General features: G+C 37.8%; 1 protein-coding gene across 1 annotated transcript; it reads right to left on the bottom strand.

The window, feature by feature from the left end:
- Positions 1-342: 342 nt before the first annotated feature.
- LOC127653730 (ubiquitin carboxyl-terminal hydrolase 43-like) lies at positions 343-15350 on the bottom strand. Its single transcript, XM_052140522.1, has 2 exons — positions 14509-15350; positions 343-507 (listed from the first exon to the last, which is right to left on the bottom strand). Exons 1-2 carry the CDS (start codon positions 15094-15096, stop codon positions 343-345), a joined length of 753 nt encoding a protein of 250 aa, XP_051996482.1. The 5' UTR covers positions 15097-15350.

Below are 15350 nucleotides of genomic sequence, written 5' to 3' on the forward strand. Positions count from 1 at the left end.
TTATGCGTGCTCCCGAGAGCCTTATCTCAGACAGTAATAGCATCTCTTCCACTATTCAACAGCGACAACAAACTGCAAATCATCCTATTAACCACACAGCTTTCAATCTTCAAATCTCTCTTCAAACTGCCAAAGTCTTCAAACAACTTAGGGTCAAAATAACCTTCAGACTTCAAGGCTTTTTGTTTTTCTCAAGTTTTAGATAAGGCATATTGATGAACTCTCCTTTTCTAGTTAAACTTATTCAAATTCATCTGAACCAAATATTGTAATTTTAACAATCATATCATATCTGATATTAGTCTGTTTTTCTGCTGGACTGGGTGGAAGTTTGAAAAGTTTTTAGGAGTGCAGTACCTTGCTGGAGGATTTGGTTCTGCTGCTGTGGTTGTTGTTGGCAGATAGGTTGGCATCCTCATGCACTCGATCCAGTAGCCAGAGTAGAAACTCCAGAGCATCATGCTGAGCATTCCCCTTGAACTGAGAGCCATATTTGGACACAACACTCTAGGGAAGAAGAAGGATAAATTTTAGTAGAGTCAAATTAATCTTAATACAGTTTGAAAACAAATCTTATGTATTATGACTTCTAGCATACAAATATTTTTTTGTCCCCACATACAGTATGTATTTCAAATCCCAATAATACAAGATGTGTTGCTATTTGATTTAAAGTTTGGCTACAAGTGTACTAAAACGTGCCATTCCAAGCTGCAAAGGTGTCCAAGACAAACACCTTTTCATCTGATGATGAGTCCATAAATGAACTTATTTGGGGAAGAAAGGAGTCATTTTGCACTTTTAGTTCCAATACAAACATCATGAATCGAGAAAGATACAGTTTGAACTTGAGGCCTAAAGACTTGCGTGAAATGTTTTCTTTTTTTCTTTTTTTTTAAACTTTTAACATGCTTTTCAAAACAGACATCAAGAAGTGGTCAAATACTCACACTGTCAACAAAGTATACAAGGTGACTGAGTGCTGTGCAACATATGAACGAAATATGATAAGAAATCATATCAGCAATAGACATAAAAATATCTATGACAGAGTGCCGTCTAGTCAAAGATATGACTTGGCAGTCTCACTCAGTATAGAGCATGGACAGAAGGTTTCATAACATTGTTTGTGAGATGTTATTTTTAAATATCATTCAAATTGAAATGTCATCACCATTAGCTTTTGAGTCTACAAGAGTTTTAGTGATTTTTAAAAGGTAGAAGTTACTCTTACCTTCAACTCTCATCTAAATGGAATTCACTTCTATCACTGTAGGTGTGTCACAAACCGCACACATCTGCACTACTCTGTAGGTTAAGTAGTGCGAGTAGTATGTTAAAACTGAAAATGCAACCGCCAAAAACGGAGTGTGAAATGATGGACACTTCATGCACTCTTGCAGTTCATAGCAAAACGGGTGGAGTTAACTGGCTGCGCTGCTGGTCTTACAAAACAGTTGTAAAGAATAAAGAATGTAGCAACTAGCAAAACTTCAGTGGATAAAGCACCTTGCAAATGATAGTTGAATGCTTTATCATCACCCAAGCTGAGTGAATATGTACAGTACGTTGTTTAAGATACAAGTGTTGGAACTGAGATTGGCTAATGCTCTAAATCTAGTGGCAACACATCAAATGAACTTGAAACATCACTTCTGTCAGCTGTTAAATGGCGAACACATCCGTGTAGCTATAAACATTAAGTGTTCCATTTGGGACGTACTACATTTTAGAATTCATACACTACATGGCCAAGTGCATAGTATATTTTGTAAGTGCAGTGTATAGTGCGTAATTTTGGACACATCTTATGTTTACATGTACTCATTTTCATCAGTTCAAATAAATTAAAATATCAAGATTGCTTCTATGTAGGCAACCCTTAAAGGTGCACTCCGTACATTTTTAAAACATTAAAAATGTTTTACTCCTAAAGAAATTAATAGTAATTTTGAAACACATGTATAATATCATGAGCACTCACATGAGATGAGGACTCCAGTCATATCAGTAACCTTCTAAAAGCTGTTTGAATCTACATGGAGAGGGTCACTTCATGGGGCTGCCATGTTAGGATCACATGACCGGCCAAATACTACTTGCTTAATCTCAATTACAGACCTGTTATTGGACACTTTCGCTCAGATATTAATTTACTCATGAATGAAAAGTGACTTCCTACAATGGCATCAATAAATGAAAACTATTTTGTTTGACAGTTGCTGCATCCACAAAACTAGGTGTCAGTATAAGTCCAAGATAACATTAACAAAAAACTACTGAGTGCACCTTTAATTTAGCATATTACATGTGCATTACGTGTATTACGAACAAACTCATCACATTCTGAAGAAGTGGAGAAAGGAACAAAATAAAAAAACTAAGAGCATTGCACAAAAGTCGACAATTATACAAATATGCCAGAAAATCTTTCTTCCTATGTTATTCACTTTATTCATATAATGAAGAGAATTAGAAGCAAAGTCTGAATATTTTGTTGGGCTTAACCATATTATCAAAATCCCCATACCTTCTTCAATACCAGGAACGTCTAGATGAGAGTACAAAATAAAGATTGGTGTTAGAGAATTGTACTTAAGGAGTTTACAGGTCTGGAATGAAACAAAATTTTAGAATGACAGTTTTCATCGAGTACTCGAAGTGCAATGAAATGTATATAACTGTATATATAATAACATGTCTGACAAATGTCTTTGGCTGCTGAATTCTGTCTTGTTGTTCCAGTGTATTGTCTATTAATTTTTATAGGCTGATATAAAATAATCTGTTACAAAATGTACAAAAGATTTCCTAATCAAAATATAATGCATCATATTTTGTCATTAGGTGAAGTTTCATAACCCAACTCAATGAAAGAATGTGCACAACACGCGTCTGTCTGTTCTTACTTCAGGTTACCGTAGTATTGTAACCATATACCATATTTTAGTAAGCACGCACCAGATTTTTCCGTGATTGTCTGAAGGAATTTGAAGGAAACCTACTTTCAAATCGCTTTCAATTTTGAAGAAGCTGCATTCTGTTCCATTTAGCTGCGCTCTGTATAGCTGTTTGAAACACTCACTTGCTGTATATGCATTTAACCATAGGCGGAAATCGCGGGGGAGTTGGGGGGGTCAGGACCGTGCGTGCGTGCGTGCGTGCACGCCCAAGTGTTCACTCCTGTGGGATATCAGCAATGCTCCGTATTGTTGCTGTGATAATTCATGAAGCATTCCATTTAACTCGGAGAGTCTGAATTTCCACCTTTCAATTGGGGAAAGTGCAAAGAATGACACTATATGTCGGACTTCTAACTTGGAAACTGGTGCGGAAATCTTCATTCATTTCGTAAAGATGCAGGTGTGTGTTGCATCACTTAGGGCATGGAGGTTTACTGTCAGTAACAAACATTCACTTTTATTGAATAATATCCATTAACTAGTCAAAGTTCTTAAATTAAATTATTTATTAATAATAAAAACATGTTTAGCAAAGGTTTTGCAGAGACAGGTGTTCAAAACATGGTTAATTACACTCTCTTTGTTTTGATGATCCTAACGATAGCATTGCAGCATCGTATATCAGTTTGGTTGCTATGAGACCTCACTGGCAATCAATGTACCCCACAAAACCATAACATAATCAATCTCAAAGTTAAAAATAAGCTCCCTCTTTGACACGTTTGTGTTTAGTTGTCAGGTAATTGTCACTGAATTTCGAATTAATCAATCATTGCTGCCATATCCAAGTACCCGAGTACTCATGCCAATCCCTAGTTCACATTCCCCTTTATTCGGCTGGATGCACGTCACATTAGTAGCAGGGGTTCGGATACCGCGTTACAACCAGGAAGTAATTACATTTGCATAATCAGTGACAAGCATAATTCGAAGGTTGCTTTTTCCCTCTAAAATTTTATTTTTACTCCACTGATTGTAATGTTTAGGTTTGGGATTTGGATTGAGAGGTATAGTTTATAAAACATGCATTCCTCTTCACTTTATTACTGCCTATACAGCTAAAATCATCTTGCTTTAAACCTTGCTTTTGGTGCCTGTAATGTCCCTGTGCCGTGTTTGTATGTGTTTTGTTTTTTCCTGTGTCTTTCTGTTTACTTTCACTTTCTTAGATCCCCGTTATTGGTCCAATCATCCTTCAATCATCATTAACCCGCTGACATCACTACCCCTCATCACCAATCATCCCATACCAGGAGTAGTAAAACAGCCTGCTAGACCACCAACAGGAGCTTCACTTTCACTATCACTTTGCTTTTGCATCACTGCTGTTGTTGTTAACAATTCTATTCTGTTGCTTGTAAAATATTTTATGTTAGTCTGCTTTCATGTTTCAGTCTCAACAATCCCATATTTATTATGTCATTACATCTGCCATTTTTCATTCTGTGTATGTTTGCTCACCAGAATAAGCAGACAGATAAGCAGGTCACGTGACATACATTGTGCAACATGCAGGAATTGCTTCTGTATTAGACACTCTAGTTTAGGGGAGCGTGCCATCCACTGTACTTTTGGTTTTGATAGAGTGTAGAACAGTTAGGGTGTCACTGATGCTGAAGACTTTTTCTTTTCATTCTCTTTGGTTTAATAGTCAGTGTAGAGAAAGGGATTTCAAAGTCAAAGACATTGTCCTAACCCTATCCCTAACCCGAACAAAAGCAATGCTAGTTCCTTGCAAAAAAAAAGAACATAATTTGAAATTACAATAACGGTCCATCTCAGTCAAACTAGTCAGAAGGTCTGTAACAGAAATGAGGAGTGTGTGTGTGGGGGGGCATTTGTATGTGGTTTACGAGGACAGTCTTTTAGGTTACAAACTGGTAATTACATTGGTATTATACTATAAATGTGGTTTATGAAGACATTTCTAGTTTTCTTTTATGGAAAATGTAAAAATGCAGAACGTTTTCTGTGAGGGTTAGGTTTAGGGGTAGGGTTAGGGGATAGAATATATAGTGTGTACAGTATAAAAATCATTATGTCTATGGAAAGTCCTCATAATGATAGGTAGACCAACATGTGTGTGGGCATGTTTATGAGGACAATTTTTTTGGTTACAAACTGGTACAAACTGGTAACTGTGTGTGTGTGTGTGTGTGTGTGTGAGTGTGTATTTATCACTTTGTGGGGACCAAATGTCCCCATATGGATAGTAAAACCCAAATTTGACCTTGTGGGGACATTTTATTGGTCTCCATGAGGAAAAAAGCTTAAAAATCATACTAAATTATGTTTTTTGAAAATGTAAAAATGCAGAAAGTTTTCTGTGAGGGTTATGTTTAGGGTTAGGAGATAGAATATATAGTTTGTACAATATAAAAACCATTATGTCTATGGAAAGTCCCCATAAAACATGGAAACAAAATCACATATGTTAACAGCTGGCCACATCAGTGGATTTGTCAGTCTGGAGTGCAAAAAATGGTCTGTGCCTGATGTTGTCTAACACTTGCTCCTTCGAGATGTGCCCACCCACTGTGTTGTCAGAGAGTGGAATAGAATCAAGCTTAGAATCCGCTGCCTCTCCTACCATCAAGGAACACATATCTTTGGCTGCTGGTAGAATCAATGTCTCTCCAATGTTATGTGCTTTTCCCACCTTGATATGAAGCTTCAGTGGCCTTTACATTTAATTTGACAAATTCTCTGACAGCTTATTTCTGAAATTGAAAGGCTTAAAGTTTTCCTTGAAAAAACTCTGGAGGTTTTCCGGCTATCTCAGCATGCTTGGTGTCAAGGTGTCTGTGGAGTTTAGCAGGTTGCATGCTGTCATTAGCGATAATCTCCTTGCAAATGACACATAAATGTTGTGGTGCATCAACTGATCCTGTCCATGTAAATCCTAAACTTAAATACTGCTCATCGTATTGTCATTTTGGGTTTGACCCCTGAAACTGAAGGATTAGAATTTGGTGGTCTCAGAAAACGCACCATTGTAATTACAGACTAATATGTCATTTTTGGCGGTCTTGACAAATATCAGAGAATATTCACAAAGATTTTTGCCAATTATTTTCAGAACTGTTTATATAATGTTTAAATATAATATAGTTAAACTCAATACATATATGTATGTATTATATATAATGATAAATGGTCTGCACTTTATAGCACCTTTTTATCCTTAGCAGTATTCAAAGCACTTTACACTGTGACTCACTCACCCATTCACACATACAGTCACACACCAATGATGGCAGAGCTACCATGCAAGGCACTAGCCTGCAATTGGGAGCAACTTGGGGTTCAGTGTCTTGCCCAAGGACACTTCAGCATGTGGAGTCGTGTGAGCCAGGAATCGAACCACCAACCTTGCGATTAGTGGACAACCCACTCTACCACCTGAGCCACAGCCGCCCCATACACTTTTGTTGTGCCTACCCGGGAAGTGTAAATATTGTAAATATCACATATTCACTGTTGTACTTTCACGTTTCATTGTATTATACATTTCTGTGGATAAACAATATTGTTTTGCACAACATTATTGTTGTTTGTTACCTGTTTGTCCAGTACATATGGTAATTTTTAATAGTTAATGTTACAACCTATTACCCCTTTTTAAATACATCTGGGGTCATAACAGTACCCCTCCGTGGACATTACACCCGGAAAATGGAGCTCACGTGTGCCCATATGACCAAACAACACTTAACGCTTTGGCCACTGAGAACATTGTTTCAAATTTTTGTAAGCACGGACCGAATTTAGCTAAAGAAAAGTCAACCTACTGTTGACTATTTCCCTGTGAGATCAGTCTGGGAAGAACAGATGTGCCCTGCAGAATATACAGTGCAAGCCCCCATACCCTTAATAATATATGTAGCTATTGCTTTATATTTGGTGCACTTGATTGTGTAATTTCCAATCAAGTTGGAATTCATAAAAGCACTGTCCACTAAATTGTGCATGTGTGCGAGGTATTTTTGAGTCTGATTGAGAAAGTAGTTGGATTCAAAGGTTTACATGGCTAATATTCTTCTATTTAACTAACTATTTAAGGTGTACACCACCCCTTTCAGAAATTGCTTTCAGATCGAGCACAATCAAACAAATATAGGTGTTTACATGAGGGCTTGTTGCAGGTTGCATTTAAACATCCTTATTTTATGATTTTTGTAAATCAAACTGAATTAAAAAATGATAGAAGAAAAAAAATAAAAAAATAAAAGAGAACTGGCTCTTATCAGATGGATTCCTGACACAATCTGATGAGATTATAATAATTTCCTGATCTGAGTATAATTTTTGGATTTATCAGGGATAGAGACAGATTTTGGTAATCATGCAGCTTCAGTAAAACCAGAAATATATGGGTCACTTAGTATATAATATATTTATATAATATACATAAGATAACATTCTCTTAAGAAAAAGACTAATCCTCAAGTATTCATCACTTTACAAAGACACAAAAAAAATAACAGGACTCCAGATACATTTTTGAAAGCGGTGGCACTGGTGCCACCAATTTCTATAGTTGGTGGCATCAGCACTTCATTTGGTAGCACCGGTGCGGGGTAGGGGTCTGCAGCCTGTAAAATTAAAAATGTACAGAAACTAATAATAAAAGTGATATTATTATTATATGTTACAAAAATAAGTGCAATAAACTGAAATAATCATTGTATGGTAAGGCACTGATTTTGAGTTGGTATGCAGATGTAAAATCTATAAAAGGTACAAAGTTAACACCTAATTAGATAATTAGACAAATATTACAACAAATAATATGGCTGAACTCAAATGTGCTGGTTGATAAAATACCTGTTTTTGTTCTTAAATGATATTGTAAATTCGAATGGTAGAGTTATGTTCATTCAAGGAGTTATCAGAATTGTACGGGAAAGTCTGCTCAATCCAAGTGTACAACCAATTAATTACAGCATTACCCAAAAATCTATGAGGCAGGAGGCAGCGGAAGGAGGTAGGGAACTGGTCTGTCTGCCCAATATAAAGGAATTTTTTTTATATAATTTATATAATATAATGATTGTGTTTGGCTGAAAGAAGAAAGTCATATACAACTAGGATGGCTTGAGCGTGAGTAAATTATGGGATAATACAATTTTTTTGTGTGAACTAACCCGTTAACTCAACCTCTATGCATTCACACTGTTCTGTTCATTGATCCAGGTGATGAGCTTGCCAGATAATAATGCTTTACATTAGGGCTGAGTGATAAAACGATATCGATATATATCACGATAAAGAAAAACCACAATAAGCTTTTGAGGAATTTTCGATATTTACTGCGTGTCGCTAAAACACAAGCAGTTCGGCTTTCTCAGGATGCATTTCCAGAGGGGCAGATGAAATCCACTCAAAGGCGCTCACAGTGCTAGGAGAGAGCTTGTTCCGCACCACTACCAATTCTACGATCCACCTTGCAAGCATGATGCTCGGCTTTCAAAGGAATGAATTGAAAATGCTGTCAGCTTCGCTCACAACGTAGCATCAGACTGGATGAACTTGCTAATGCTAGCTGCCTTGCTAACAATTAGGTTACGTCGGACACCGGATTGATTCCATCCGCACCGCAAGACTTCATGACAACGGTTGTGCCCTTTCATCGTCTCTAGTGAAGAGCGCGACAGAACAACAGTGATGTGGACAACAGCTCTGATCTTTCTGCGCTGTACTCTTGAATATTGTTCTCTAGCAACAAACATGCATCATTTCTACCCTGTCCCACTCCGCACGCGTTGCCTCTTTTCCCTGCATGTGTGTAGATAAGAAGCGCTGCACGAGTTAACGTGGTTTCAAAGCACCTTTCAGGCCAAAAAGTTTTTCCCTTCTAAATGTATTTTTCGAATCGAATAAACAAATAGATTTCTGTTCTAATATTGTGAAAATTAATTAGATGTCTGGAATGGATAAGGAAAGACAAAAATTAATAGTTGGTAGACTAGTCTTTCACTTTATTGAAAATATAAAAAAATTTAAAAAACGTTTTTTACATTTTCTCTCAGGACACCCCTGAACCCACATTCAGCATCATTCAACAGTCACAACGGCTTCTATGCCCCATACTTCGGTATCTGAATCTAAAGAAATATAACAAATATTTCATTTTAATGTAAAAATATTCCAACAAATACTGGACTGCTGTCACTATGCTTCAGAACAAGCAGATGATATTTTAACATTCATTTTCAAATGATAAACTATAAAATATTTAAAAATTTTGGTAAAAGATACCACAGACCCCACTGCTTTAGCCGTCTCTGGACCCCCTGTGCAGTTTTGTAGAGAATATTTTGACTGTTTAGAATAAATGTTTTCTTCTTTTCTTCCATCAACTTTGAAATAAAAAAAAGAAAGTTCAATGTGTAAATGTATATCTTGATAAATATCGACATCGAACAATATGAAAAAGATTATCATGATAACAATTTTGGCCATATCGCCCAGCCCTACTTTACAGTAAACTGCAGCGCATAAATGGAGAGCAATAAGAGAGAAGGAGAGTTGGCCAACACTGAAGTCGCACCAATGCAACCTATAACAAAACTTAATTGCACTAGCAGGAAAAACTGTCACAAAATACGACCATTTAGTCACAGTCTGGAGCCCTGAATAATATTTATTTGTCATTTAAAATTGTTACAGTATTACAGCATTACTGTATTAAAAAAACCAAAGCTGTTTTTTTACAAGATTAAAAATCTCTTGTTATGGTTATACTTAATAATATTAAGGGCATTGACACTGTTTCATAACAGCTGTTATTTCTTTTTCAGCAGTACCATTTATCAGTTCAACTATTGAAAACTCTCTGAATTCAACAAGGCAAGACCTTTACTTTGAACATGCAAAACCTGGAGAGTGTCCAGGGGTGTTGAAACGAACCCCCAATAATCAACCCCCCATGATCAATGGAAACATGTAAATGCTTCCATCGCTGCAACCGCCCTAATATTCAAGCCAAATCTATGCCCTTGAGAGTGTCATCGGCTGAAAAAGCATGGATAATGTCAGCGCAATCATGTATGCATGAGTGAATCGAGTCCAAAGTTCCAAAAATGTCCTCATACTGCAGCTTTATGACATTAACACCTACGAATGTTTGTCTAACGAGGACTGCAGGCTGTAAACCGATACTTTCACAACTGAAATGTGAAGAAAAAAACAAGGAGGAACTTCAGGCTGAATATCTTTATTTTAAATTGTAGGCTAATACCTACAGCCACTGCAGGATAAAGGAATGTTCCAGGTTCAACGCTAGTACAGCTCAGTCAACAGCACTTGTTATATAATGTGAATTAACACAAAATATACATTTGACTCGTTCCTTGTTTATTTAATTTTTAAATAAGGTTACATTAAGGCACTTACAATGAAAGTGAAAAGGGCCAGTCCATAAACTTTGAAACACAAACTGTTTTTCAAAAGTATCACCACAAAATGTAAACATTAAGCGTGTTAACGTGATTTTAGTTTAATACAATTACTTGTGTGTCTTGTCTCAAAAAATGGCCATGGTTCAACCATTAACCAAATTCATACTGTAGCAGAATGTTTGGACCTCTAAGTAAAAAATGATTATAACACAGTGCTAAAAGCTGTAACATGTCCAACATTTCACTTTTATTCTTTTTACTTCCTCTCAGTGTGACCAACAGTAAAGTCCCACTGTGCAAACAACAACCAATATCACTTGTGTATGAATTAGTCAGTCAAAAATTATTGAGCACCCTTCACTTCCATTTCTGAGTGACAAATTTCTCCCTTCAATACACAAAAATGGCAAACGAGTCTAACAGGTTTCCATGACCTGTCTTGGTTCCAGTGACCAATTGACTAAGAAACATGATTTCATAACCTCACTTTTAACACTTCAAGCAAGAGTTTCCTTCCTATTCTTCTGTATTCCAGACAGACAGCACTGGAATGTGCCTATACAACATTCATCTTTTCAGAGGTTTCATCTTCTCTCTTTTCATTTCTGACTCAACTAGCTTTCCATTAAACAAAAAGTAACAAAGAAGAAAGGAGGGACAGTATGACAGACAGCAATGCATAAAGATGCATTGATGATATAGTTCTAACCAAAATTCTATCATTATACACTAATGTTGTTTCAAATGTGTATTTTGTGGTATAGAACAAGACGAAGAAGAAGAAGAAGAAGAAGATTTTTATAGCTCTTTCCATTCAATGGCACACACTTGCCAGACAATGTTTAAAGTGACCAGGGTCTGTCAAGCTTCAAAATGGACAGAAATCACCATAAAAGCAGTTCATACAACTGGTGGGATGTATTACAAGTTGATTAAAGCTTTATGATAGCTTTGTGTCAGGAACAGGCAGAAAGTCATTTTCCAGTGATAAGCTTCACCTTCGCAGAAACACCAGTGTAGTCCTTGTCCAGAATTATTGCCAATATTCACTGATGTCAAAACGGGATCATAAGATACAGAACCAAACACACTGTGCCATTTTTTATGTGATCTGTAACAAAACATGATGTGCCACTTTTGATGGGATAAGAGATAGATTTAGCTCTGATTTTATAACTTTTAATAGAAGATTTTAGTTTTTCACACAAAGTTATCATATGGCTTCATAAGGACTTGGAATATCATGCATGAATGGTTATTGACTATTTCTTTTAAATAATAATTATATGGTGCTTTTGTTCTTTTTGGAGCACCCTGGTCAATATGAGCTGTCCTTATTTGGTAAGAGTGTGTGTGTTTTATATATATATATATATATATATATATATATATATATATATATATATATATATATATATATATATATATATACTTTTGTGTTCCACAGAAGAAAAATAAACACCATACTGGTTTGAAACTATATGAGGGTGATTAAACAATGACATAATTTTAATTTTTGGGTGAACTATTCCTTTAAAAGGAAAACACAGAGATAAAGACAAGGACAGTGATGAGATTAAGAGAGAGAAAAGATAGCAAGAAATAGAAACACACAGAAAGTGTAAAAATAGACAAGTAATTGCATAGAAGTCCAGTCTGTATTGTTTCTCCATATGGAGGACACTCATCAATTCCTGCTGATCTCCAGACACTGTGTTAATCTCCCGAGACGACATCACCTTCTCCTGAAAATCAGCAATACCCTTCCTCTTCACCTTCATCATTTGTCTCCTCACCTCAGAGACTAAATACCCTCTGTGGCCTCTACCTCAGAGTATTGTGTCTTTGCTGTGTTCAATACCAAACCCCGTAAATAACCTATTCCAGGACAGGCACAGAAACTATTGGATATATATTGCATTTTGTTCCTTTGGACCTGGCAATCTTCATGATAGAGAAATTAAATAGCAGTAAACAAGTATACAAGTTTTGTGTCAAATATGCACTCACTCACACATACACATGTTTGTTTTTCTATAATGGTGGGGACTTTGCTCATACTGAGCTACTGATATTTTCTATCCTACACCTACTCCTAAACCAAACCCTCACATAAACCGTTTTGCATATTTAAATATTTATTGAGATTATGATTATTTACTATGTTTATTAGACTGTTGTCCTTGTGGGGAATGTTGGTGTTTCCCCACAATTCAGGGAAAACCTGACTAACTTACACATGCACACAAAAAGTTAAGTGAAATGGAATGGAAGGAAAAAGGGCAGATTTTTTTTATAAGGATGATGTCTGAGCAGAGCACACACTTTGCTCAAGGTGGTGTGTGTATCAGTCTAGCACCTTGCTGGTGTAAAAGTAGCCAGCTGGTAGGTAGCTGTGCAGTGTGTAAACCTCACTCCTTTGGCCTCAAGAGGTGCACTAGCGACTGACATTAGGAGCTGTAGCCTTTAGCCTCCTTGTTAGCGCACCTGCCTCCCATGCCAGAGACTGTGGTTCAAATCCCGCTCTGAGTGGGTTGAGCAGGACTGGTTAAACTGGTAACCGAGATGACACAGACACACACAAACAGTGTGCATGGACTTAAATTTTAATCGTTTTCCTCACCTACACCTAACATATTGCTGCTGAATAGATGGATTTAACCACTGGAATCTTAAGAACTACTTTTACACTTCAAAATTCTGGACACTATTCACTTGCATTGTATAAAGAGCTGAGATATTCTTCTAAATATCTACATATTTGTTCTGCTGAAGAACCAATCAGTACATAGAATATTTTACATAGAAACTGGCACAAAAGTTGTTGAGAGGGGGTGGTGGTCTCTTTCTGCATATCGCTGTCCCCTTAGGCATATAGCAGCGCCGATTTGTGGCCCATTCTGCATAATGCGCCAGCACATTTCAGTGTATCGGGGCTCATTTCACGGCCGGCTCACTGGCCCGCCCGGTTCTCCCGATGGCCAGTCCGCCCATGATCGGCTCCAAAGCACTTCGGCCCACCGGGAAGATACCTGGTATGCAGGGGCAGAGCCAAGAATTTTTCAAAGGGGTGGCCAGGCAGAGGCAAGCGATCAGTCTATGGTGGCACAGAAATGTTAGGGCAGCATTTTTATATCGTCGTACTGTTGGGGGGTGGGTGGGGGGTTTGAGTGGATACATCGACGACCTTGGTGTGCGCACCTGTTAAGTTTGTACATTTGTACAGAGATGATTTCACCTCTAAAGAACTAAATTGTTCCAAAAAATGACCAAAACAATTACTAAAACAGCAATTACGAGTAGGGTGGCCAATGGGGTGGCCAGGCTTCAGTCCATGGTGGCCACGGGCACCCCTAGCTCAGCCACTGCCGGTATGCCAGATTAATAATCCAGCCCTGAGGGTGAGTAATTGATGAGAGAATTTTCCTTTTAATGTCAACTCTTTCTTTAATTCTCTGCCTCCAAGGCACAACTACATACTGTAGCTTTGAATGATCTCTGATTGTTGAGTAGATGAAAGTACCCTGTTCATTTACTTGTTTTTAAAAGCAAAATGTTTGAAAGAGTAATAGTCATAGATGACTGCTACTCTAGATCTAGTGGGCATCATGAGAGTCTTGCATTCTTGCAGTCAAACACAAAAATGAATGCAGTCACTTTCAGACTTTCATTTTTCACTTCATTTGACAATAAAAATAAAAAAAAAGAAAACATGACAACTGAATGTTCTACATTCCTGAAAACAAGTTGGTGGAGTGGTTGACAGGTGATTCACCTATAGGTTTCCTTCCACTCTAAGCCCCTCCCAATTCCACAAAAGATGGAAATTACAGACACTGGACAATGGGCTGTTCTGTTGGCTTTTGGATATTATGTGAATTTCTAACAAATGAACATGTTGATACGCTCTTGGGTGATCCTCACGAAAAATGTCCTGGTTCTGGCTCCTTTTAATAAAAAATCATTGTACAACAGTATATCTTAATGTTATATATTAACCATTGACTATGGTACAACGATAACCATCATTGAAAACTGTGGAAATAGTAAAAGTTATCAACACTATTATATACATTGATTTTAATGGGACAGTTTGTCGCGTCGCAAGCAGTTTAGACTAGTTTGTTGGTCGATTAACTCACCTTGAAATCCACCGACAGCTGAGGCGTGTAATCAAGCGTCCAGAGCGCCCTCACTAGCAATGCCAGCTTCTCCGTCACCTCACACATAACCTCCTCACTTTTCACCATCCCGTTGATTCGCCCCTCATTTAATTCACATTTGAACTGCTCCAAACCCAGATACTCCGCCAGAAGTTCAGTGTTACTCAGGCACTGGACCACGGCGTTCATGAAACAGGTGTTTCCGTGGTTCTTCAGACCCTGAACTCCAGGAGTTTTATCGCCGTAGCAACATGACAGTCTTTCTTTGACAGATCCATGAGAAGATGAAGGCGCAGAGGTCTTCCACGCCGAGTTCTCTCTGTAATTCCCTGAGCTGTGGGCACTCGGAGTGTTTCCAAACCCACCATCATCATCCTCCACCGCGTCCGGTTGGTCCGCGTCCCCTAAGTGTGCCAAAGTACCCAAAGTTTTGACAATCCTGCTCATAAAATTCCCCAACGATTTTAACGATTTCCTTCTGAACAGCTTCTGGGACTTGTGCGTCTTATTCTTGCGGTTGGCCGATTTCGCTTTGATTTGTTTCCTGGTTTCCTTCGACGTGTCCATGTTTACGCTGTACGTTTTATATGGAACAGAAACAATTGTACTACGGTGTGAAGACACGGTGCGCTCCCACCTATGCGTCCCGAAATTCTTCCACACGAAACCATCACGACGCTGAAAAACAGACCCTAAAGGCGCCGGTGGCGGTGCAGAGGCTCATGATGACTACCGCGTCCCAGACATTCCCTCTCGCTGATCTCAGCTGCGGTAGTTTCGCTTTATCCATGACGCTCTTGCGCACCTGGTATTACACAGGC

This window comes from Xyrauchen texanus, chromosome 13 (assembly GCF_025860055.1).
Source record: "Xyrauchen texanus isolate HMW12.3.18 chromosome 13, RBS_HiC_50CHRs, whole genome shotgun sequence".
NCBI lineage: Eukaryota > Metazoa > Chordata > Actinopteri > Cypriniformes > Catostomidae > Xyrauchen > Xyrauchen texanus.

Bases quoted from the DNA above. Each gene is read 5' to 3' on its own strand.
- LOC127653730 (XM_052140522.1), bottom strand. From the start codon at position 15,096: ATGGACACGTCGAAGGAAACCAGGAAACAAATCAAAGCGAAATCGGCC. The intron at 508-14,508 runs GTGAGTTAATCG...CTTCTTCCCTAG, and splicing joins AGCTGTCGGTGGATTTCAAG to AGTGTTGTGTCCAAATATGG.